Source organism: Pelophylax lessonae, assembly GCF_965119305.1.
Source record: "Pelophylax lessonae genome assembly, chromosome: 9".
Lineage (NCBI taxonomy): Eukaryota > Metazoa > Chordata > Amphibia > Anura > Ranidae > Pelophylax > Pelophylax lessonae.
Window position 1 is genome coordinate 45,641,072 of NC_138776.1, and position 26,014 is coordinate 45,667,085.

At 43.7% G+C, this 26,014-nt stretch overlaps 1 protein-coding gene across 1 annotated transcript in view; it reads left to right on the forward strand.

Annotated features, from left to right (window-relative positions):
* Positions 1-26,014, forward strand: part of PDCD4 (programmed cell death 4) — a 108,731-nt gene that overhangs the window by 46,118 nt on the left and 36,599 nt on the right. Inside the window, exons 3-5 of the mRNA XM_082269248.1 lie at positions 6,048-6,338; positions 12,260-12,354; positions 17,300-17,413. Coding sequence (XP_082125374.1) covers positions 6,048-6,338; positions 12,260-12,354; positions 17,300-17,413 — 500 coding nt within the window. The remainder of the gene's footprint in view (positions 1-6,047; positions 6,339-12,259; positions 12,355-17,299; positions 17,414-26,014) is intronic.

Sequence of the window (26,014 nt, forward strand, 5' to 3'; positions counted from 1 at the left end):
TAACTGACCAGATCAATATCCCAGGAGTTTAAATGACTTGATGCTGTACTCTGATTAAAAAGTGTTCCTTTAATTTTTCGAGGTGTGTGTGTATATAGACATCTCTATCCTCTGTTCTCAGCTGCATAAGGAGCTCAGAGAGCTGGGGGAGGAGAAACGGCAGGACACTGGACTTCCCAGTGAATGACTGGTGCAGCTGGGGGGGGGGGGATTGAGTGAGTGTCCGGAAAAATCTGATCATTGGAGGAAAGCAGCTAGAAAACTGACCAAGCTGTGCTCTCCTCATGTGCTCAGTTTTTAATAGGAAAGCAGACGGACTGGCAGGAACCGGGGATTTCATACAAAGGAAGCAATACAAAAAGAACAGGATAGTTTTTTATACAAGTACATGGTACAGCAGGCACATATCGGGGATATGAAATGTTTGGTTTACCTATTGTCTAACTGAATAAACTTGAAAACAGAAGCTGATTGGTTGACATGCATAGCTAGTCCCCTCAATGGCATTTAGGAAATGAAGTTGAAAGGTGCAGAAAACAGAATTACATGATCTCTGCTAAGATTTTCTCAAATAACAAAAAGACTTGCGTGGAAGTAAAGACCATTTTATTTATTTTTATTTTTTTCCTTTTGGTTTAGGAAAGGGTGAGACCATTTTCGCTGTATGTGTCCAGGCTGGGGAGATTGAACCCTCTTTGTGCTGGAGAGCCCAAAGAAAGATTTTTAGTTCTCGTTCGAGCAAAAATCATGCAAATTTCATTCCTGCAGCCTGTGGTCGCAGGAAAGAAATTTTCAGTGTATGACCGACCTTTAAATTTAACACCTTCCTCCTCTGGCTGCCAGTGCTTTCCTCTTCTCTCTGATACTCGTTGTGATCCCCCGACATTCTTTCTTATAATGAAGCATTGCTGGTCATGCATTGTATAGGAGGACACCAGAGTGCTTGAGGGATAGATCTTATGGAGAGGAGGAACTTGCGCGAACAAGGAATAAGGTAAGTAAAAGCACTTTTTATGCTACCCATGGCAAAAATGAGAATTTAACCCTCTCAGTGAGGGGGGAGCTCCACTGCAAAGGTAGTTTTATAATTTCCCCGGAGTACAGCTTTAGCAGCAGTTATAGTCATTCCCTACTCTATCCAAAAAGAAAAGGAATCTTTGGCTTAAGGCAGGCAAATGGATGGAACAATTTGGTTGTAGGAAAGAAAATCGTTAGGTTCCCCCATCAACAGTGACAGGATTTCCTCCTGCGAAGCTACTGTGTTCTCCCAGAGGGGGGGCACGGAGCCATTCCTGATGGTGGGAACCCAGTGATTATTGCTAATGGCTAACCCTGCTGGCAATAATTGCATTGAGAAAATACGACCTGCTGGTATTACCCAAGTCGATTGATGGATTGAGTTGGGTGAATTCAGCCTGCCCCATAAATGGTTTGAATCTCGGCTGGTCCCTGCTAAACCAACCGAGGATTCAAACCATCTATGGCCAACATTTTAGTTTTGCATGTTTGCAGGACCGTTAACAAGCTGAAATCTTCGGTCTCTCAAAGACTACAAGGAAGTGAATTTGAGGGTGATTCCATCCACCGATGCCCATCGGAAACTGAAATATCAATTCTTCTTTCTTTCTTTTTTCTTTTTTTCTTCTTTCCTTAATGGTTAGAGACCCTGCACCCAGGCCATTTTTATTTAAAAAAAAAAAATCTTCCTATAAAATGAATGCATTAAGTTGTTTTTATGTATGATGTTTATCTTGTGTAGACTTCCAAAGACCCTGAGACTGCTGCTGGGCTTTGCCATCTTGAATGTGATGACAGCAGATTTAAAGCTGTCACTCAAGTGACACACTATAGCAGGGATATGCAAACGTTGGCCCTCCAGATGTTGCAGAACGTACAGGTCCCATGAGGCATAGCAAGACTAACAGCATGACACCCAGAGGCAAAGGCATGATGGGACTTGTAGTTTTGCAACAGCTGGAGGGCCACAGTTTGAAAATCTCTGCTCTATAGTATTCCCTTTTGCTCCTGCCCTGGCAGGTACATATAGGGAGGTGAGAGGGGTGGAAGAGCTGGGCCAGCACATACAGTGATTGGATGCTTCCAGAGGAGGAGAGGGCTATGACGTGCAAGGAGAGAGGGGGATGTGCTAGGAAATCAATGTCATTTTTTTTCTAGCAATATCTAAATCCTATGGCAAATGAAGAAAAAAATATTTTATACAATAGGAAAAAAATGCAAGTAAGCATTTAAAATACTCGCTTTTTCGGTGTTATTTACATGCAATTTTTTTTTTTTTTTTTAAGGTGAGGACGGGGGTCATTGATCGCACTAGTAGGACGCCCCTCCCATTTTTTGATTTTTTTTTTTTTTTTTTTTTTTTTTAAATCGTATACCCTGCTTGCCTTTACATAAGCTTAATTAAGCCTACCTGACACTGCAAATCTTCTTATCCTTGCACCACATTTCTTGCACATACGGGACCCAAACTCTATTAATATCAGTTAAAACTATTAAGGACTGAGAACAAGTTTGCTCGACAGCATGACCCAGAAGGAATCTATACTTATCCTACACTCCCCTGCTGCTGCACCCAAGGTTTGACTTTCATAAAATTTAAACTTGCTCCGGGCCCTATTGCTGCTATTACTGCTTCTTTGTATGACAATTTGAAAACTTTTCTAAGAATACTGATATTTGTAGCAGTAAACAATATTTTCCCCTTTACAGTCTCATGCCTTTGGACATTGCCAGTACTCTATACCCTTTTATGTTTTGTGATTACTATAATGCTGAGCTCCAGACAAACCACTAAATACTAAAAAAGAATAGCGCGCAAATGCAAAAGAAATTACTACCAAATCTGAAGAGAGTCCATAAATAAAAATGGGGGTTTGGTCCCACCATATGGCCATATCGTGCTCAAGCCCACCACTGCGTCAAAGTACCCCATTATCAGTGGGTCCTACACTATCCATGAAAAAGAGATGAATCCAGCCTTTCTAACCCTTGGAGATGCCTGTTTATTAAATAAACCACTAAATACGCCACTGGAAAGCAAATAAGGAAGCTGTTTTCCCTGTCGAAAGATGTGTATTTTTTGCCCATCCAGTCCTGAGAATTACACAGCCATGTGGAGACACTACAGTTAGACTGTAGAAAAAAAATACAGTAAAACCTTGGGTTGCGAGCATAGTTCGTTCCAGGAACATGCTTGTAATCCAAAGCACTCTTATATCAAAGCAAATTTCCCCATAAGAAATAATAAACTCAGATGATCCGTTCCACAGCCATTTATTCATAAATCCTTCAGTTTATAGTCCATATGAAAAGATTATAGCAATGTGGTAGGTTGTATACCCATAAAATGTCCATCCACAAATGGCGCCTCCACAAGCGGCTTAGAAGCAAAATCCAGCAAGCGCTACAGAGTATAAAAGAGGAGAGGCGCCTCTAAGTGTAGCAATACGGTTACTCCTAATGAAGGTTCAACATTTAGCAACTCAAAAAGTTGATGATTAAAAGAGGCACATCTAAGAATGCAGGCATCCGGGATAAAGCTGTCCACGTAGACTTTCCTCCTCACCGCCGGCTCTCACCACTGTCACTCTGCAATTGTGACCAAGAAGACCACCCTGCAGTAGAGCGATCTGAAAGCGAGGCTTTAATGCTCATGGAAGGGATGACGTCAATGGCAGTGCGAAGGACGGTCTATGTGGACAGCTTTACCCCGGATGCCTGCATACTTAAATGTGCCTGTTTAATTATCAACCAGCTAATAAATGTTGTGCCTTCATTAAATGTAAACGTATTGCTACACTTAGAGGCGCCTCTCTTCTCTTTTATACTCAGTTGTGACATGACACTACTTGTATATCAAGACATCGCTTGTTTCTTAAGTCAAAATTTATTAAAAAATTTTGCTTGTCTTCCAAATGCTCTAAAAACCAAGTTACTCTCAATCCAAGTTTTACTGTACAGTGGTAGGAAAAAAAAAATGCATCCCTCTGTTTGCTCAGCTCTCTTCTCTTAAAAGTATGCTACTAGTCAACCCATTTCCATGCAGCTTACCTGCTCTCAATCCTGTCCTTCCCTCTCACAGTCTGAGTGCGGCTATGTAGGAGATTTTAAAAGGCTGAAATACAAATTTCAGGTACTTACACTCCTCACATTTACACCTGAGGGTCACATTTTTTTGAGCGTTTATATGTGCGCTTTTAAAGCGTTTGTGTACAGCGCCTCTCTAAAGTGTTTTTGAGCTTTTGGCTTTTTTTTTTTTTAATTAACCAATGGAGGAAAAATACCATTGGTTTCATTATTTGTTGCTTTTTAATCTGCTTTTATTATTATTTATTTTACTTTTTTTTGTAAGGTCTTAGGGGTTAATTTATTATTTAGTTGTTTTGTTAGGGTTGGGGTTTAGGATTAGGGGTAATATTTAGTGTTAGTGCCGGTTCACACTTGTGCGGCTGCGGCGATCCTTCATTACATGCGATCTCATGTGCGGTGCGAATTTCAGCCATACACTTTGTATGGCTGAATTCGCACTGCATCCGCACCAAAGACGCACAGGAGACTTTTTTGAGCCGCATCAAAATCGGATCGCACAGTGGTTCACACTTGTGCGATCCGATTCTGTGCGTACTTGCAGATCGCACTGCGATATGCAATCAAACTGGGGGTGTCGTTAACTTTTAATTGACACCCCGTGCATATGGCAGTGTGAACTGCCAGATGTGCGGATGCGATGCTGGAACAGGCTGCATATTCGCAGCGTTCCCGCATCGCACAAGTGTGAACCAAGCCTCACGGTTTAATATTAGGGTTAGGGGTTAATATTGGGGTTAGGGTTTTTATTTTTATTATTTACTTTTATTAATTATTGCATTTGAGCAGAAAAAAGCACTCAAACGCGCAACTAACATGCTCGAATCAAGCTTTTCCATGCATTTCTATAGAACAAAAAAACACGTCAATCTGCCCGACTCTCCATACAAATAAAGCTCCAGAACGTTTTTGAGCTTCAGGCAACTTGTAGTGGAGTCCAATGTTTTGGAGTTTTGAGCTTCGGGCTACAAAATGCTGAAGTGTGAATGGGGCCTTGCTCATGAAGTGTGCATGGCAATCCAAACATGTAGGTTTTAGGCTGGGTTCACACTTATGCGAATTTGGATGTGGGTTTCCCCCGGATCCAATTCGCATGACAGGAGAGTGTGACTGGCTCTCAATGGAGCCGGCTCACACACCTTGGGGGCAGCTGCGGGCCGCATTTGGAAAGGGTCCTGTGTCCCTTTTGGCTCTGAATCTGGTATGAATTCAGGCAGAAATTTGAACCTGATTTGCACCTGAATCGGTGAACAGGGACGCACCGGACCCCCTGCTGTGAGCCGCAGCATATGTGAACCCGGCGTTAATGGGCCAGTAAAGCGACCTATTGTCTAACACTAAACTGCAGTGCCTAGGTTTAAATACATAGGGTAGAATTGGATTTCTACGTGTCATGCATTTTCATGCAGCAAAATGCAAGAGTTGTGTTGCACCAACAGGGACGATGAAAGATAGACCCGGAAGCTGCAATAATTTGTGTATTGTATAACTGCCTGGAGTTCAGCTTTAACGTATTTCTAAAATCAAAACCTTTTTTTTTTGTTTTGGATAAAGGATAGGATTAAAACATGTGCTAGGTGTTTTGCTGTCTGTAACCCATTTGGGAGCCTTTTCCTTCACTTCCTGTCTTGTAAACCAAAACAGGAAGTAAGACTGAATCCCTAAGGCCCTCGCTCAGACAGTTGTCAATTGAATAGGTGCCCCCATTGGAAGATTAAGATTTTCCCTCTTTTTTTCTGTTCCAGTGACAATTCAAAATCTTAACTTGTCCCTCACATTCATTTCCACATCTCAGTGGTCACCTTTACAGACAGAGGGTGAATCTCTCCTTTGGGGACAGCACTGTAAACCCGAGAGTTTATACCCCTCTATCCTAAACAAAAAAATGGCTTTAGATACTCTTAAAGTTCAATTATTCCATTACCATTTTGCCATTTCCCCAGATGCGGAGAACCTGAACGATTCCCTGTTTGATGGAGATGAAGAGAACACTGGAGCAGAGCTAATCAGGAATGAAATAAATGGAAACTGTCCAGCTTCTTCAATTAATGAGGCTAAACTTCATGCCAAAGCCAAGAGACGCCTGCGCAAAAATTCCTCACGAGACTCGGGGAGAGGGGACTCTGTCAGCGATAATGGGGAGAACGCTAGGGGGGTCCTACCCACCAGTCCAAAAATCAAGCTTATGGACCGCAAATCACGGAGCGGGAAAGGGAGGGGGCTGCCAAAGAAAGGTTTGTCAAGCACTGTCTCTTGTTTTATCTTTCATTTTATATAATTGGTTTATTTACTTTCTGCGCAGTGATCAGAGAACCAATGTTTTTGCAGCATTTTTTCGTTCACTTGACGGACACAGCTCCATATCTTAGACCCTTTGGGCTTATACTGCTCCCTTAACAGGAGTAGGACTAGGCGGAAATAATTTTGGGTACGCTCCTGGGGCACTCCCAGGGGTATACTCCCCCCTTCCTGCTTATAGGACTTCAGTTTTTTTCTGCCTAGTCAGGAATAAGGACCTGGTTCCTTGCTGGGATCTGCGGTCCTGGCATTTTTTCCCTTTTTTTTAAATGGAATTTTTTCTTTTATTTTCTCGTCCTGTGCGAACTACAATCAATTTGGTTCCTGTGAGCACTACAATCAACTGCCGGACTGGGTGATGCACTGGATATCCCAGATCCTTACGGTCTTCCCAGTCTGGCCAGCGAGCGCGACCCAACTATTCACTCTGCGCTAGGTTGGCTCGGCGACATAGCCCCACTGGACGGGGGCTGGCCGGCGAGTGAAACACCCCATGAGGACGCATAGCCCTGGTCACAACAATGGTCACGGCCAGAGTCACAGCGTACCTCTGGCCCACAGCACCCCCATTCAGATGGCATGATGGACTACCAGGAGTGGTGCCCACTGGGTTCCCAGGTGTGGTGAGTAGTGTCCCCCTTCTCCTCTGGGGAAATACTGGGGTGGACGTGGGCTCTTCCTCGGGTTAGTAGGCCCCTTCTGTGCCCTTCCTTCCCTCATGGTTCTCCCCCCCCCCTTACTAGCTGGGTTCCCCTGTACTGGTCGCCCTCACCTATCCCCCCACACTTAGTCCCTCTCGGGTTGCACGGGCTGTTGTGTTGTATGGGGTGTCATTTGGTGATTAGGAGGTGGGAGCACGCCGCCGGCAGGTCTTTTTCAGATGCTCCTGCGGTAAATGGCTGCGCAGGGGGTCCCTGTGAGGGGCCCCCCCCCCCCTGGTGGACTACAAGTACCTGTAGAGCCAGTCTGGGTCCTGGGTGCCGCTTGGAGCCGCCATTTTGTTGTGGGTGGCTGTATACAGCCTTGGCGCCATGTTTATGGAGTTTCCCTTTGAAGTCAATGCAGCGGCCATTTTCTTGTAGCCGGTGGAGAGGTGATGCAGCGGTGGGCCTCTAGTGGCAGTGACAGCACTTCCTCTTACTCTCTGATCACAGCATGGCACGCAGCTTGGCGCTCTGAATCCAGCTCTGAATAGGTGGTGGTGAGTCCCTGCGAGTATACAGCTCCTTCTGCTATAGCAGCGCTGGGTCTTGCGGTAGCGGTGTGAGGGGGTGTTTTGTAAATTGACTCCATGGTCAATACGGAGGCGGCCCCTGAATTGACCATGGAGTCCTGTAGCAGGTAATACCACCTGACCCACTCTCAGAAGCTGCAGGACCCTCTGGGTCTCAGTCTGCCCTGGCAGCCATGACAGCAGTCCTGCAGTCACTTGTGTCAAAAGTTTATATGGCCCTGCAAAAGCGGCCTGGCAAGAAGCACCCCTCGTCTTTACCTGTATCCTCTGCCTCCCTCCTCAGTCTGAGGTGGATTTCGCCACTGCGGACCCGAGTCAACCCACTGGGTCTGCACCCTGAGTTCTGACAGTGAGGATGAATCCTCTTCCACTACGGCTGTGGATGAAAAGGCGGTTGTGGAGGCACTGATTGTATCAGTGCGGGAAATGTTAAAGTTGGAGGACACAGCTGCTGCTGCCCCGTTGCAATTTGGCACCCGTAGGCCATCCAAGGTGACTTGGGTGTTCCCCCTTTCCTGCCTATTTCAACGAGATTGTCGCTAGTCATTGGGGGTCCCCGAAACGCATGGTTAGAATACCTAAGCATTTCGCTAGGAGATATCCCTTTGAGTAGTCTCTCTTTTTGAAGCAGCGGACGGTTCCACCAGCCATGGACTCTCAGGTCTCCAGATTAAATAAAGCCACGCTTCTTCCGGTGGAAGATTCCCGGTCCTTTAGGGACCCTGTGGAGAAGAGAGCTGAGGCTCTGGTCCGATGTCTCTTCCCCATGACGGGTTCAATTTTGAGGCTGGTGTTTGCCATCACCTTGGTTTCCCAGACCTTAACGGAATGGGCGAAGCTCCTACACCAGGATCTGGAAGGGGGTCAACATCCTCCTGAGCTGGCGGATCAGTTGATACAGGGGCAACAGTATATCTGTCATGCATCCTAGGATGTGGCCCCTTTGGCTTGCAAGAGTATCTGTGACTGCGGTGACTCTGCACCCCATGATATGGTTGAAGTACTGTTCCGCTGACCAGGCTTCCAAAAAGGTGCTGACTGACCTTCCCTTTGCAGGAGACCATTTGTTCGGTGCTTCTATGGAAGAGATTGTTAAATCTACGGGAGGTAAGTGCTAAGCGCAAGGAGCCTCGCCGTAAATTTGGTCCTTTTTTTTTGGCTCACAAGCAGCCCTTTCATCCAGCAGGCTCACAGGACAAGGGTTCGAGATCCACCCTTACCTTCGCAGGAGGCTCCCAGAGACCCTGGGTCAGTAATACAAAAGCAAGTTCCGCTGGCCCCGCAGACAAGCCTTCCTCTGCCTGAAGGGGCGCCCTCACCCATATGTGGGAGGGGGGGGGGGGGGTCTTTGTTTTTTTCCGGACCCGTGGACCTTGCTCGTTCAAGACAAATGGGTCCACTAGTTAATTCAGTTCGGTTACAAGATCGAGTTTCGGTCCTTTCCTCCGGCAAGGTTCTTCCCTTCCAACTTGCGCTTGTCCCTGGATCGGCTGCAAGGTCTTTATGGGGCAGTGCAGGATCTGTTATCACAGGGAGTGATTGTGCTGGTTCCAGAGTTAGAACGTTTTCAGGAACTTTATTCAAATCTGTTTACTGTTACCAGGAAGGAATGCATGGTCTGTCCGATCTTGAACCTCTGAAATGCTTTGTGCGAGTTCAGAAATTTCAGATGGAGTCCATTTGCACGGTAGTGGCATTTCTTCATCAAGGGAATTTTCTGGCCTCTATCAAGGACGCTTCCCGTAATATCCCAATATATGTTGGGCATCAGCGTTTCCTTAGCTTTGCTGTTGGAGAGGAGCATTATCAATTTGTGGCGTTACCTTTTTGCCTCAGCTCCGCGGGTGCTCACAAAAGTGTTGACCCCGGTGCTAGCCTTGCTCAGGCAAGAGGATTACAGTACTGGGGTACCTTGACGACCACCTTCTGCAAGCAGAGTCTTCGTCGGCTCTAAAGGTCGATCTGGATATCACTGTGGGGCTGGATGCTGAATTTTCAGACATCAGCTCTGACTCCGTCCACCAAACTGGCCTACCTGGGCCTACTCTATATTCTGCCTCAGCCCAGGTGTTTCTTCCAGAGGCGAAACTGCTGCAGGAGGCGATTCGGCTCCTGTTGTCCAACAGTTGGTCATCTCTCAGGACTTGCATGCAAGTGCTGGGTTTGATGGTCACCACTTTCGAGGCGGTTTCGTTTGTTCAGTTTCATACCAGACCTCTGCAGAGATTCTTGCCACGTGGGATGAGAATTCTCAATCATTGGACAACCTGATTCAGTTGAGCCGAGATGTGAGGGGATCTCTGATTTGGTGGCTCCATTCCCCGGCGCTTTGGCAAGGGATGTCCTTTCACCCCCTGTATTGGACAGTGCTTTTCACGGATGCCAGTCTGTCTGGGTGGGGCAGTGTTCTGGGCACAAACTCCGCTCAAGGTGTTTGGACTCGGGAGGAGTCCAGTCTTCCAATCAACATCCTGGAGATTTGGGCGATCAGGCTTTGCCTGTCCCTGTGGACAGATCTGCATGGGTGCATGGTAAGGGTTCAATCGGACAATGCCACAGCTGTGGCATATGTCAATCAAGGATCCACAAGAAGGGCCCTAGCAGGCCAGGAAGAAGCATTCTAAGGTGGGCAGAACGATATGTTCCAGCCCTCTCTGCGGTGCACATTCCAGGGGTTGAAAATTGGCAGGTGGACTACCTCAGTCGTCAGGCGTTGCAGCCGAGCGAATGGTCTCTTCACCCGGAGGTGTTTACAACTGTGTCTCCGGTGGGGGACCCCTGATGCGGACCGGTTGGCCTCTCATTTCAAGGTTTAGAGGTTTGTGGCAAGGTCTCAGGATCCTCTGACCGACGCTCTTGTGGCCTCTTTGGGTCAGTATCGCTCAATTTACGCTTTTCCTCCACTACAACTTCTGCTGAGACTGCTGCGCAGAATCGAGGTGGAAGGGATTCCAGTCATTCTGGTAGCACCAGACTGGCCTTGCTGGTTGTCTTACCATAAAATCTTTCTCTGAGGTTCACTGACAGACACAGCACCCACCCCTCTGAGTTTGTTTATGTATTCTTCTGACACTGCTTGTTACAAACTGAAGTCCTAGAGTGGGTAGCGGGAGTATACCCCCTTGGACTGCCCCAGGGGCATACCCAAAATTATTTCCACCTAGTCCTACTCCTGTGGAGAGAGCTGTATAAGCCCAAGGGTCTAAGAAGGTATGGAGCTGTGTCTATCAGTAAACCTCAGAGAAAAAGATTTTATGGTAAGACAAAAATCCCATTTGTTTTTTTTTGTTTTTTTTGTGTTTGCAATCTTTTGTGCTGGTCAGTGTGAGTGATGTTTACAATGGAAGCGTTAACCTTTGACATTTGCTGAAGTCACTTTTATACCATGCACAATGATTGGGCTGATCAACCGCAATATTTCTGCTCAGAAGGAACAGCCCTTGGATATCCTGGGCAGCTGGACATGCATACATGATTAACCACCCTTAGACACCCTCTTGGGGACTCAAGCATGACAGCTGGGTGTGCTAGGTCATTAAGCTACATTCATACGGGCGACTAGTGCTGGTGCGTATGACAGTGGCAGGAATCTGCTGATTCCTGCAGCTGTTTCAGCCACCTGTGATCGACTAGCTGCGGCTGCTGAGCTCTGTACCCTTTAATGACAGGTCCGCGGCTGTTGCAGCTTGCCGTGCATGTCTGCAGGGCTGTCAATTTACCTGTGGTGATTTTTGCACAAAGTACATCAAGCAGTGGTCACTGCAGGTAATTGCTGGCTGGGCGGACAGCCTCGGATAGCTGCGGCCACCACCAACCTGTCATGGAAGTGTACAGGGCTCAGCAGCCGCAGCTAGCCGTTCACAGATGGCTAAAATAGCTGCAGAAATCGTCAGGTTTCTACCGATGTTGTTCGCACTGACTCTAGTCACCCATGTGAATGTAGTCTTTTAGTTTTTTTTTTTTTGAGTGGCCTGTCTGGTTAACCCATAGACCACAACCAGAGATTTAACTTGATTCAGCTTTTTGAACATAACTTTTGGTATTTGAACTGTGGCCAGATGCCTCTGAGTGCACTCAGCTGAGCCCAGTAGAGACCCTATTGCTGGCTGCTTTTAGAGCCTATTGACCTCTGTAGTAACACTACTAGGGTATACATTTGTGTGTGCTGTGAAGATCATCATTTGTAAGTGCAGCCAGGAGCTGCATCCTTTTTTTGCCATCCTTTTATTGTGATTCCATCAGACCGCTGCTAGAATCTTCAGGAACCTATTAGGACCCCGCAGATAGACAGGCAGTCAACGGGAAGGGTCTTCATCAGCAGACAGCGACCTGGACATCTGAAGACGGACCCTCTTACAGTGCAGTCTAGGAGAAAGCAGACCGGGGATCTAACAGTTTGTGACCATGGGTTCAGGTAAGTATTTGGGGCATTCATGTTTTGTTTCATTCACACGGAGATTAGCTAGAGTGGGATGTGATGGGTACATTTTAGTGGGTCACTGGCTAAAGGTACATTTTAAATCTGCCCATAAGATGCAAATAGATGTCACTGCAACATTTTAAAAGAATAACAAATCATTGTAACTTTGTCCTCTGTTTATTTTTTATTTTTTTATCCCTTAGGTGGAGCTGGTGGCAAAGGGGTATGGGGGACACCAGGGCAAGTTTATGATGTAGAAGAAGTTGATGTCCGAGATCCAAATTACGATGAAGATCCGGTAAGCTCTGGCAGCTTCAAATGTAAAAAAACAAATTAAAAAGTTTATAGTAAACTAGTTGAGTAAAGGTCATATTTATCACCCATACAGTCTGGGGCCATGACCCTGCACACCGGTCATGTGCGGGTTTTTAAAAAAAAAAAAAAAATACACTTAATCTGAAAATCGTACACACCAAAAAGTGCAAGATGATTCTACTATCTATGCAGTCATCCTGTTCCTATGCTAATACTGACCTTCTGAAAGTCTTTGTTTGTATGCACTCAAGCACATTCCACACCTCTCCCAAACCCCATGGCAATTCTTGAGCTTATCTATAGGCCACTGAGGCCTATAGTGAGGTCACACCCACTACTCTGCTGAAAGAAAGCCTGTTTACAAAGCTGAATAGGTCAAGTTCAAATAGTAAAGCTATAAAAAAATTCAGAGAAGTGACCTCTCCCCTCTCCGTGTTTTTTAGCAATTTCTACACACTTTCAGTAAGCGAGAAGACAGTCTAAATTCAAACAGCTACAGGTGCATCTCAGGAAATTAGAATATCAGTAAAAAATTAATTTCTTTCAGTAATTCAGGAAGTTAAACTGGTATATTATATAGATTCATTACACACAGAGTGATATATTTAAAGCCTTTCCCTTTTTCATTTTAATGATTATGGCTTACAGCTAATAAAAACCCAAAATTCAGTACCTCAGAAAATTTTAATATTGTAAAAAAAAAAAATTTTAATATTGTAAACCGGTTCACACATATGCGATGTCAGACATCGCATGTGATTTGCACCACACTGCTCTGCAAATCACATGCAATGTCTGTGCGTTGAAAATTTAGCCATACAGATTGCATGGCTGAATTTGCATTGCATTCAGACCAAAGTTGCCCAGGACCCTTTTTTTGGTCTGCACCAGAATCCGATCACATGGGTGTTCACACTCATGTGATCCAATTCATGTCCGAATTGACAGTTCACACTGCGATATGCAAACTGATCTGGGGGTGTCATTAACTTTGTATTGACACCCCCAGCGATTTGGATATGGCAGTGTGAACTGCATGTGAGTCGAGTGTGATGTGGGAACCCGCAGTGGATTTGCAGGGTTCCTGCATTGAATATGTGTGAACCGGCACTTAGTGGTTGCATGATGTCAGTGCGGTGGCCATTTTCTTGTAGCCTGTGGGGCAGTGATGCGGTGGTGGGGCTCTAGTGGCAGTGACAGCGCTTCCTCTTCCTCTCTGATCACAGCATGGCAAACAGCTTGGCGCTCTCAGCTCTGAGAAGGTGGTGGCGAGTCCCTGTGGGTATACAGCTCCCTCGTCGTCTGCTATAGCAGCGCTGCTGGTGCGCTGGAACTTACAGTTCCACAGCGGTAGCGGTCTGAGGGGTTTGTTTTTTTTTTTTTTTTTTTGTTTTTTTTTAAGAAAGTGTGTGTGTGTGTGTGTGTGTGTGTGTGTGTGTGTGTGTGTGTGTGTTGAATCTATATAATATATGAGTTTCACATTTTGAATTGAAATAATGAAATTACCTTTTTGATGACATTCTAATTTTTTGAGACTCACCTGTACTATGCTTTCCTTTTAGAAAATGCACTTTGACCGTTTTTGATGTTGTACCCTGTATTAACTGTTTCTTTGTAAAATAAATATTTCATATTCATAGCTAAAGCATTGGTCTAAAAACATATAATTTAAACAAAAGTTGAAACATTTTAAAGTTTATGAAATGCATTAACCCCTTCACGCTGACGGAACACAAATATGCTGCTTTGGCTTCATGGGATTGTACCTGGGTGATACCTGCAGCTAGAGGCATCACCCTGGTACCGTTGTTTAGAAAAGATGGTCGGCTTTCTTATAATGACAACCAATGCAGCTGAGCAATGGCTCGATTGTTATTTCAAGGAGCGGGAAGGTTTGGGGGTTCTAAGTAAATTTCTAGCAAAAAATACGGATTTTAACTTGTAAGCAACATATGTCAGAGAAGGGCTTGGGCTCCAACGGGTTAAAAATCATACTGGATCACTCTTAACCACATGCCAGTCCACAGAGCTGGATTGATGAGGACTTGGATAAGTATAAAGATTGGGTGGGGATGGGGGGGCGGTTGAGGAGGCGATAATAATGCCTAAACATTTTTTACCCTAATGCAGGAATTCATTGAGGTAAAAAATGTTTAGGCTTTAGAACCACTTTAAGCATGATCTGTGTTTGATTAAATGCAGTAGAGAGCAGGGGAGATATCAGGGGTCTAATTGACCCATGATGTCTCTATAAATAGGACCCGTCACCTGCCCATGCTATCACATAGGGGGTTTGTTAGTAGCCCCCTTGTGATAGAAATAAAGATAGATGAGAAAAGTGTTAAAAAGTTTAAACTCATCCCCATCACCCCGTCCATACATGGAAATACAAGTAAAAGATCTGTTGCCAGCACCCCTTAATCTTCTGTGAAAAGAACCATCTTTAGTCACGTTTAGCATGTCATAGAGCATAGGTTCAAGGTATCACTTTTGCCTGATGAAGGGATCCCCTGTGGTTCTGAGATGTTGCTCTTGTGCTGTGTGACATGCTGAACAAATATCAATAAAAATTATTATTTTCACAGAAGCTTGTGTGCTGGCAGTATATCTTTTACTTGATTGCTGTGGCGCCATCCATCAGTCTGCCATTGGGTGTATATCTGTCTGGTGTGCAGATACCTTTTATGATCCTGCGAATGCAAACACAAGCATAGGGTGCACATGTGTACATAAACAGCAAACATCAGAGAAAGCGAATTCTGAGGCTGTAAATCACAGTTGCCTCTAAACTGATAATCTGGAAAGCTTTTGAAGCTTTTTCTTTGGACAATTTTGTGTACCGTAGTTTTTTGGCATTTCATGGACACGTAATTTTGAGACTTGAAATGTTTTGTAGCAATATGACACAACCCCATATTCTACCAAAAACTGGGTATTCCATTGTGTTTATGTGCAACTTTGCAACTGCCAACATTTAATTCTACAGGGCCTCTGCCTTTTAAAAAATATATAACTGTGGGTTCTAAGTAATTTTATTTTTATTCTTTTAACATGTCGGAAACTACAAAATAAAATACTGCTTCAAATTTGACTTTTAAACTTGGGGTTAAATAATCGGTTTCCTAGGGAATGTGGTTTGAAAACTTCTGCTCTGCTGCTGTTTGGGAGAAAAAAACAAAACAAAAAAACAGAAATGAAACAACATGTTTCCCCCTTCTTTGATTTTGCAAGAAAAAGTTCTGTTAAAAGTGATTTTAGGATTCCAGTTTTAACAAAAAATAATCTAAATGGTAAGAAAATGTTTCAAAGGCATCAAATCAAATTTCTTCTTACAAATGTACATTTTACCAATATAAAACTTAGCAGTCAGTGTGCATTGTTGCAGAACATATCCTGTAAGAAAACCGCTGACTAAACCACTTTATGTACAGATACAGCTGTACCGGTTACCTCACTCATAACAGTGGCTGGTTTGTCCCTTGCACATCACATACAGAATAAAGATACAAAGCGAAGAGGATGCTGTGAGTTAGAGGTTGTAAACCCAAATTTTTTTTTAATTTTTTTTTTCAACCTGAAAGAGAAACACATGAGCTAGTATGCATTGCATACTAGCTCATTATGAAATACTTACCTTAGAACGAACCCGTCTTCCGGGATCGCGGCATCCGGCCATCCGATTGGCCGGAGCCGCGGTGACGTCACTCCCGCGCACGCGCGCGGGAGCCAACGGTCACGGCACGAGGCTCTGAAGTAACGGCACCAGCGGCCGTTCCTTCAGAGCACATGCGCCAGTGATGTCACTGGCTGCATGTAAGATAAATATCTCCTAAACGGTACATGTTTAGGAGATATTTACAGTACCTATAGGTAAGCCTATGATAAGGCTTACCTATAGGTACAACTTGCAGAGGAGGGTTTACTTCCTCTTTTAAAAAAAAAAAAAAATGGGGGAGTAGTCTTGCTAATGCCGGCCATAGACGGTTCGAATCTCGGCCGGTTCAGCAGGGGCCCGCCTAAGATTCGAACTATGTATATGGTTGGGCTGATTGTACCCAAGTTGATTGATCAGGCGCTACAGCCTCTAGCAGTAACCATTGCATTTGTCTGCCTGGGAATGCTCCCTGAGGTTTGGTCTCCAATGTGATAAATGGCAGTTCTGTTGAAATAATCCCATCGATCAACTTGGGTGCAACCAGCCTGTCTGATTTTTCATGCCATTTATTGCCATTGGCTATACCTGCTAGCAATAATCACTGTGTGTTCTCCTTGCCTCTGCCCATAACCCCCTCCCCCCCCCCCCCCCCCCAATGACGCTGGGAGAACACAATCGCTCTGCAGTGTTGATGGGGAAGTCTAACATTTTTCTTGGAACACGAGGCAGTAAGAATAAGCCAAATCATAGATGTACATTAGAATTGAATTATTCAAATGAGGCATACAGGAAACGCGTAATACAGGAAACGCGCAAAGTTACAATAGGCAGAGCAGTCAGAGAGGCTAAAGGGTCCCTTCCCATAGTTTTGGGGTAAGGTTGTATGTCCTTCTCAAGGGAGACCTGCTCTGCTAATGGTAATTTACTTTGCACTCCATGTATTACGTCATGTACCATTTGTATAGGCCAGTGATGGCGAACCTTGGCATCCCAGATGTTTTGGAACCACATTTCCCATGATGCTCATGCAATGTAGTTGAGGATTACCTCGCACATCTCCTGACCAGGACTGCTTGTGCGGCTGTTTTTCTTTTGCTCATTTTGTTGTGTGTTGCAGATCCCGGTACCAGTGGAAGTGCTGAAGGGATTGAGCTTTTGTATTATTTCATGTTTAATAGTTCAGCAGTCTGAGAGAAAAGGCAGGGGTCCCGCTTTGTTTGCTCTGCTGCGTTTGCTGATTATGCATTTTTTCCCCTCCCCTGAATTTTTATAGGAGAGCTGTGTTTACGAGACGACTGTGCTTCCCCTGGATGAAAACGCATTTGAAAAGTCTGTCACACCGATCGTTCAGGAGTATTTTGAACACGGCGACACCAATGAAGTTGCAGTACGTTACCCTAGTTTTTATTTTCAGTTATGAGTATTACAGGGCCAATGAACAAAATTTCATAGTGAGTTTCTGCTACGTGTTTATGAAGTAAAGGTTTAGTTTTGCAAAAGTTACTGTATTCTGATAACTGCATGAGGTCAAAGTGAAACCTAAGACCAAAAATGTAATCTGTTGCATGCGGTTTACCGATCATTCGATGTGGTGGATGCATTTGTTTCTTTTTTTAGGCTTTTTTTTTTCACCTGGTGATCTGGCCAGTAACACACCTCCCTGGATGAATGAGGAGGCACAGCAGACATTAGCATTGTCAGTCTTAGGAGGGGAGTGTTAAATGTACTAGCAGATTTAAATCCCTAAAAAATTGAAGCTGAATACCAGCTCACACTTCATAATCTATTATTATTATTATTATTTTACAGGATTTTTATAGCGCCAACAGTTTGCGCAGCGCTTAACAAAATGAAGGCAGATATTACAGTTACAATACAATTTGGAACAACAGGAATCAGAGGGCTCTGCTCGTTAGAGCTTACAATCTAAAAGGGAGGGTCAATTGATACCAAAGGCAATAGCTGTGGGGGATGAGCTGATGGAGCAAGTGAAACAGTGTTATTAGTTAGTAGCCGGGTAGGCTTCTTTAAAAGAAGGGTTTTCAGGGAACGTCTAAAGATGGATAGATTAGGGGACAGTCGGACAGATTGGGGTAGAGAGTTCCAAAGAATGGGAGAAGCTCTGGAGAAATCCTGGATGCGAGCATGAGAAGAGGTGACAAGGGAGCTAGAGAGCAGGAGGTCTTGGGAGGACCGAAGAGAGCGGCTGGGTTGATGAATTTTATTCATTGGGTGAGTGGAAGCCAGTGAAGGGATTGGCAGAGAGGGGTGGAGGACACTGAATGGTTGGTAAGGTGGATAAGTCTTGCCGCAGCATTCATTATGGATTGAAGGGGGGATAATCTATGTAAGGGTAATCCAATGAGGAGGGAGTTGCAATAGTCGAGGCGAGAGATAACCAGGGCGTGAATTAAAATTTTACAGCAACAGTTCATTTTTTTTTTTTTCTTTTTGGGATAAAGGCTTTACATAAAAGCTGGTCATTGTGAGCACCCCTGTCAGTGTTAAATGGTTTGCCTCATTGTCTCATCCCTTTAAACTGATACTTTTGGAAGAGCGCTTGTGCTTTTGAAAAACAGACTTACTGACTGGATCGCCAAGGGAAAATAGAAGAAAGAAAGCCTAAAAAGAAAAACAAATGCAGACCTCACACCTAACAATTGGTAAGATGAATATAATGTCTGCTTTTGGGTTTAATACCACTATAAAGTGTAAGTAAACCCATAATAAACATTTTCAGATATTTTGTATTTATCTACAATCGTTATCAAGGTTCCCATTCTTCTTATTCCTTCCCCTTGGTGATCCAAGCAGCAGCTTCTAATTTCTTCCTCACGGCAACAAAGAGAAGACCTGTGTACCTTCTGGTTTCTCTTCGTTGAGCCATCCTGTGCTTTGTGCAGTGTTGGTGTACTGGTTGCCATGTGGATGGCAAACCTATCTCCTGGCCCGTCTCCAGCTGAATAATGACAACCACTTCTGTATTGCTTTCGAAATAACAGGAGTGTACAGAGCTCCCAATATGTGTGATGTCGGTGCAAGGGGCCAAGAGTTATTGTGGTTTTTTTTTTTATTAAGAAATCTTTAGCATTTTACAACCGTACAAAAGATAAATTTGTCAGGTGCACGTATAAACTCCAGCATTTCAGTGAATGCAAAACATGGTGAGTTTACCAAGGCCCACTAACCATTTATAATGGGGAATTACACTGGTTTAGAAGACCTGCCTCTGTTGCACCTGGGAGAATACACAGGACGGAAATAATATAACATGGTATACGCTCACTCCAAGGAAACCCCCTTACAATGGAACAAGTGCTGAGACTGCCTCAGGTTAGGCGGGTGGGCATGAAAATTCCTGCAGGGGTGTTATTGTGCATCCCAACATAGAACAGGATCCTATATTACCAGAGATGTATAGTAACTAAGTAGAACTACTGTACTTAAGTACCGAAAGGTGGTATCTGTACTTTCCTGGAGTAGAATTTTTTTTCTCCTACTTCCACTTTTACTTCACTACATTTTTCCGATGATTTCAATACTTCTACTCCAATATATTTTTTTTTGTGCTGCATAGTTACTCGTTACAATTATAAAAATTACCACTGCCAGAACAGTAGATGGCAGGTTTCATGAAGTTCAAAAAATGTGTATAATGTCATGTGTAAATTAGCGCATAAGAAAATAAATGCTACTTTATGTATAAATGTTCTACATATCTGCTGTTAAAGGGAAAGAGAACCTCCCCCAAACAAGGAGAGTCACAAGCGTACACAGACCTTTTTTCTGGTAAGAGGCTGATTTTGCTTTTTTCACTGGAAGTTGAGAGCACAGGTTTTGCAGTTTTGTTTCACTGGAAGAGTCTATTTGGATATTATTTTGCACTTACCTTCATCCGCCGGGTAAGGGGGAAATCCACAAGGTGGTGGGAGGAGTCTGCACCTATTATTTGGAATAGGTCCTGTTTGATTCCTGCACCTTTGAAAATATATTCATCTTGTTTTGTCACATATATACGGTATTATGGCATTATATATATATATATATATATATATATGGACTTTTTATTGACTTTGATTTCATACACTCTTCCTTTATTTCATTATTGGAATATATTGTATATCACATTGGTTTATATATGATTTTGCGCACCAATAAGCTGTGGAGAAAAAAAAACATGCAGGGAAGAGAAGGAGGGATGCTTTAAAGGGGAAAGGGAGGGACATACTTTATCTGTTTTTGTTTACAAAAAGTTACAGCCAAAGGAATTGTGATTTTCCTTTAGAGCCCATTCACATTAGCGCGACTTGTCAGCCTGACAAGTTGCGCTCCCTCGCGGTCCATTGATTAGCACAGGACCCGTTCTAATAGGAGCGACACAAGTCGCTCCGACTTAGAAAAAGGGTCCTGTACTACTTTGGGGCGACCTGGAGGCGACTTGCATAGACTTCCATTATGTGAAGTCTCTGCAAGTCGCGGTACACGCGACTTCACAGGTCGCCCCCCAAAGCCGTGTCGCGCTAGTCTGAATGGGCTCTTAGGTTAATCATTTGAAATAATAAAAAACAATATGCTTTATTGAGTAAAGAAACTCAGTCAGTTTACCTGTTCAGGACAAAGTGCCAAGGTCTCCTTTTAAATCCCACCCCCTGAGCTGCCTATGTTCATCATGGAGGGTTTCTGTGCTGTCCCTGTCTATGCTGCACAGCATAGAGCTTACACAGGGTTCACTTTTTTATTCCCTCTGCCATGTGACAATGTTCAGGCCTGGGGATTAGCTGCTATGCCAGCGCACTGCATCAAGGTAATAGATTGCATGATCCTCCATTTGTGCGCACACCCTGCCTCCGCTCGGTAAAACTGCTATACGTTCGGCTATTCCCGGCCTGTCCCGAGCGGTGGCAGCGCATGCGCGGTGACATGTATACGCCGGGCAGCGCCATTTTTAAAACTTAAACACGTCGGAGCGGCCAGGAACTTTTTTTTTTATTTGGCTCGAGTATAAGCCGAGGGGGACATTTTCAGCACAAAAAAATGCGCTGAAAAACTCGGCTTATACTCGAGTATATACGGTATGTGTCATAGTTGTATAATGTAAAGTGCCAATAAAAATAAAAAAACACAAAAAACAAAAGTTAACATTAGAAAGTAATGGGTTGGAGTATTTCGTTAGAAAAAGAGAATATAACTAAGGTACGATATGGTAATATATAGGCGTGTAGTCTATGCATCTGGTGAATTTATGTAAATAAACCATGGATTCCATTTTAGATCAAAAAGTTTCTTTGTGTTATTCAATATGTGAAAAATATTTTCCATGAGTCCAATTTCTTCAATTCTTGATAAGATCTGTGAGAATGGTACAGAATTTTTCTTCCAATGGAAAGCTATAGTACAAAGTGAGGCAACACATATGGTGTGAATTAACGGCATAAGGGGGGTTGTATGTCTGGGATATTATAAAATAAAAGACAATTGAGAAGTGAGAGTGTAATGTCTTTAGCAGCTAATTTATTAATCAGAGTGAATACCTCTTTCTATGTATGAGAAAGCTTGTCACAGCTCCAGAATATATGTGAGAGAGTACCTGGGGATGCACAACCTCTAAAGCAGTCCGGAGAAGCATCAGGATAGAATGTATTTTAACCACTTTACCACCGGAGGATTTTGCTGTCTTCCGTCCAGGCCACTTTTTGCGATTCGGCGCTGTGCGAATTCAACTGAAAATTGCGCGGTCGTGCGACGCCGTACCCAAACGAAATTTACGTCCTTTTTTTTCCCACAAACAGAGCTTTCTTTTGGTGGTATTTGATCACCTGTGCGATTTTTACTTTTTGCGCTATAAACAAAAAAAGAGCGTTTATTTTGAAAAAATAACTATTTTTAACATTTTTTTATATGAAATTCCCCCCAAAAAAGATGTAAAAACCAATTTTTTAAAAAATTTTTGGCCAATTTGTTTTATGCTACATATGTTTGGTAAAAAAAATCGCAATAAGCGTATTGTGATTGGTTTGCGCAAAAGTTATTGCGTTTACTAACAAAGGGAAAGATTTCTGTCATTTTTGGTGTTTTTTTTTTTAACGTGTAATGGCGGCGATCTGCGATTTTTTTTTTTTTTTTTTTGCGGGATTGCGGCGGACAGACCGGACCCCTGACTGACATTTTTGACACTTTTGGGGGTACCAGTGACATTACTACAGTAATCAGTGCTATAAATATGCACTGTTACTGTAAAAATGACACTGGCAGGGAAGGGGTTAATTTTATTGGAGAGGGAGGGGTTAATGTATGCCTGGTGCTTACTGACGTGTAGGGGGGGAGGTGACTATGTGATTCATGGACAGATCGGATGTCCAGCTATGCTGAACAGTCCGATCTGTCACTTCCTGTCACTATGGAGATCCGCCCGCTGTGTTTACACACAGCGGGCGGATCTCCAGACTCGATCCCCGACGATCGGGTAAGAGCAGCGGCGATCGCCGCTGCTCCTCCCCTGGCCCGACTCCCGCTGTGAATGAAAACAGCGGGAGCGAGCCTCCGGCGGCGCGCAAGCGCCGCCCAGAAGGGGGAGTGTCCAGTCACGTTAATACTACGTGGCTGGACGATAACGAACCACTCTGCCGCAGTAGTATTACTGTGAGCGGTCGTAGAGTGGTTAAATGAGCCGGTGTATAATACTACCTAGCAAAAAGTTTCACCGCTATCTCTCTGACGTTCAGAGACTTAGTGCACCTTCTCAGGTTGGTCCACATTGTATAAATAATATTGCTGCGCTAAGTGAATAAAAAACAATAAATGGCAAATAATCGCTTAGTGAAAATAGTACTAAATAATGTGACCGTAATCTCAAATAGTACAATAAAACAATAATGAATATTCAAAAAAATCGGTGATATTGAAAGTCCCAATACACAGTGCAAATAAAATGACACAATATTATTGCGATAAATAAGTCCCAATGCACAGTGCAATCAAGTGACACAATAATAAATAATAAATAATCTTCATCTGTGATTAAAGTGCTGCATGCTTCACTCCAAGTGATCCATGTGTCAATGGTAAGATTAGCAGCTCACCTCAAAGTAAGACTCATAAGAGTCAAAATGCGCATAGGGTAAAATCGCAGTCGCCTGGTAAGCCCTCCTGCCACCGCCTCCAAACAATCTTTCAGGTGGTATATGGCATCAGGAAAGAAATAAAAAGGAGATCTAGTGCTCTCTGTCTCAGTGAAAGGCTATTTATTGCATATACTGAAATCGCACTTAGCTTGCACTGCTCAAGTGCTGTACAATGTATCTTGGCATTCAAACACTCAAACACTTCCTGGTACCTCCGGGACCGGCGTGATGACGTGCAGGCTCCTCCCCTGTACGTGTTGCGTCATCGACTTCGTCAGCAGGGTGGAGCCTAACGTCAACAGTGATCCTATATATTGCAGTTGCGGCCGTCGTCCCGCCCCACTACTGGCGTGGAGACCGCACCGCCCAGCGCCATTACAGGGATCTGCCAGCACCCTTGTCAGAGATAACTGACCCGCTCTGTCTGCATTTTAAAAGGACTCCCGATCGGTGTCCATACACTGATCGATCCTCCAATCCAAAAAATTATTTTTAAGAAATGTCTTTCTTTGGGAGCCTGCTCGCATCACGCCCCCCCGGTGGTCCAGCATAAATGTTTATACATTAAATGTCAATGCAACCCTAATCCCATCCTTTAATGCTAAAAATAAAAAATTATACTTTAATGTTTTAACATACCAATATGACACCATACTCCATAATTACAATTAATAATTAGATTACGATCAATAAATTGTTTAGACGGGGATTGCGCTGATTTATTTTTATTTTCTACTGTTCCACATTGTAGACCACTCAGAGGGGGATAATTGGGTATTAAAGCGGTAGTATACTAATTTTCGGTACTTTGCACAATATAAATCATATTTGTCCGTATGACATGATTAACCTTTTCTCCTGCCTCTCACTTCTGCCGTTCTCTTTCTATTTAGTTCGGGTCAATGACCTCACCCTCGCATGCTCATTTTACCCTGATTTTCCGGCAAGCTAATGATGCTGCCGGAATAATGCAGGGTCTATGCAGGGGCTGTGTCATTTCCTCTGCTGGACGTCAGCCCCGTGCTCATGCGAGACTCCGAGGGAGGTGAGCAATTGTGAAGAAGGGCGATGGTGGACAGCCTCCTATTGGCTGTCAAAATGGTTATGAACCCAAAACGAGGCTTGGTTTCGGCGTCTACTGAGCATGCGTGGGATTTCCGAACGCTAGACATAATGTGGGCGGAAATACCGCAATGCTCAGCAGACGGAAACCACAGCAAGGATGGAGGCGCACAACACGACAAAATACAGACCGGAACGGAAGAAATTAGAATTGTAAGGAAAACTTATAATAGATTGTTTACATGATATTTGATTGCAAATTACATGTTACTGGCTTTGATTGGATTTACAGAGATCGAAGTGCTGAGTATACTACCGCTTTAAGTTCTGTTTCCCATTTTTGCATATAGGAAAGTTTATCAACATGAGGACAGGTATTCAGCATAACACATATTAGTGAGATGAGACCTTTTCCTCTGGGGTTTTTGAGGCAGATGTGTTCGAATACGGTCATTGAAGAACTAGAGGGTTTAGGATAGGGTTTCTCATAAAAAGTTTTTATGTAGTCAAAATTTTGTTGCTCAGAGATAGGAATGTTAGGAGATGACTGCAGAGTGTTAAATGATGTGTTCTTTAGAAAGACTAGAGATGCTGAACCAAAGAAAAAAAGACCAGTGTATTTAAAGATCCGTCTTTGCTATAAACAGATGGACATTGTTCAGACTTGTAAACAGTAGTCTGAAAAGTATTGGCTTCAGCAAGCATTTGCATAGCATTTAACACCATTGTGGTCAACCTGCAGTCATTTGGCACTTATTGTGTGGCCTTTGGGGCCCTTGCAGACCGCAGCATGTGTTTTTTATTTTCCTAGGCTCATTTCAGTGAAGGAAAAATACTCTTTAGACTGGCTTCTAGTAAGTAAATAGCTTGCTGATTTAATTTTTACAATATCTTCCTTGTTTTGTGTCATCCATCCCTTTTTTTCTCTTAGGTTTTCCTCCCTTTTTTTTTTTTTTTTTTCTTTTTGTAGTGAATATTTCTGAGAAATAGAAGACGTGGCACAAGTAATTTTAGGAGGATCTTTAGAGAGCAAAAATGTGGAAGCGTTGATTTGTAAAGAGGCTGTGATTGCAGTGATCTCTGGCAGTCCCCTGTAGTGTTTCTCCTGTGTTTCATGAAGCTTGTTCCCAGTCTCCAACAACTTCTGTAGCATATCCTAAGGCAGATCATAGAGGACTAGAATTTCTTTTCTGCAAGCACGGTTGCAAAAAAGAAAATTGCTTGATTTCCTCGTCAACACGGACTCTCTCCTGTGGCGTTTTTGTGTTCTCCTGGCTGGGGAAAGCAGGTAGCCGTCCTTGCAGGGAGGACACAGTGATGATTGCTAGTGGCTACAGGCACTGGTAATAATCGCATGATGATAATCCTACATGCTGGTTGTACCCATGTATTCATTAATCAGCTTGGGTACAATCAGTCTGCCCATATATATATGGAATCTTGGCCAGTCCCTGCTGAACTGGCTGAGATTCTAACCATCTTAAGTCCTCTGCACGGCTGAGATTCTAACCATCTTAAGTCCTCTGCACGGCTGAGATTCTAACCATCTTAAGTCCTCTGCACGGCTGAGATTCTAACCATCTTAAGTCCTCTGCAGCATGGCTGAGGTCTTTGACCATCTCTTGTAGCATGACTGTAGTCTGACCATCTCCTGTTGCAGGTTTCATTTCTTGCCAGTTTCTTTATCATTACATTTACAGAATAGTATGTGCAGGCTTTTGATGACATCTGGGGTTGCACCGGAGACCCCCTATATCAAGAAAGTTGACCTCCGATTTGACAAATCTTGGTTATCCGCTAAAAAA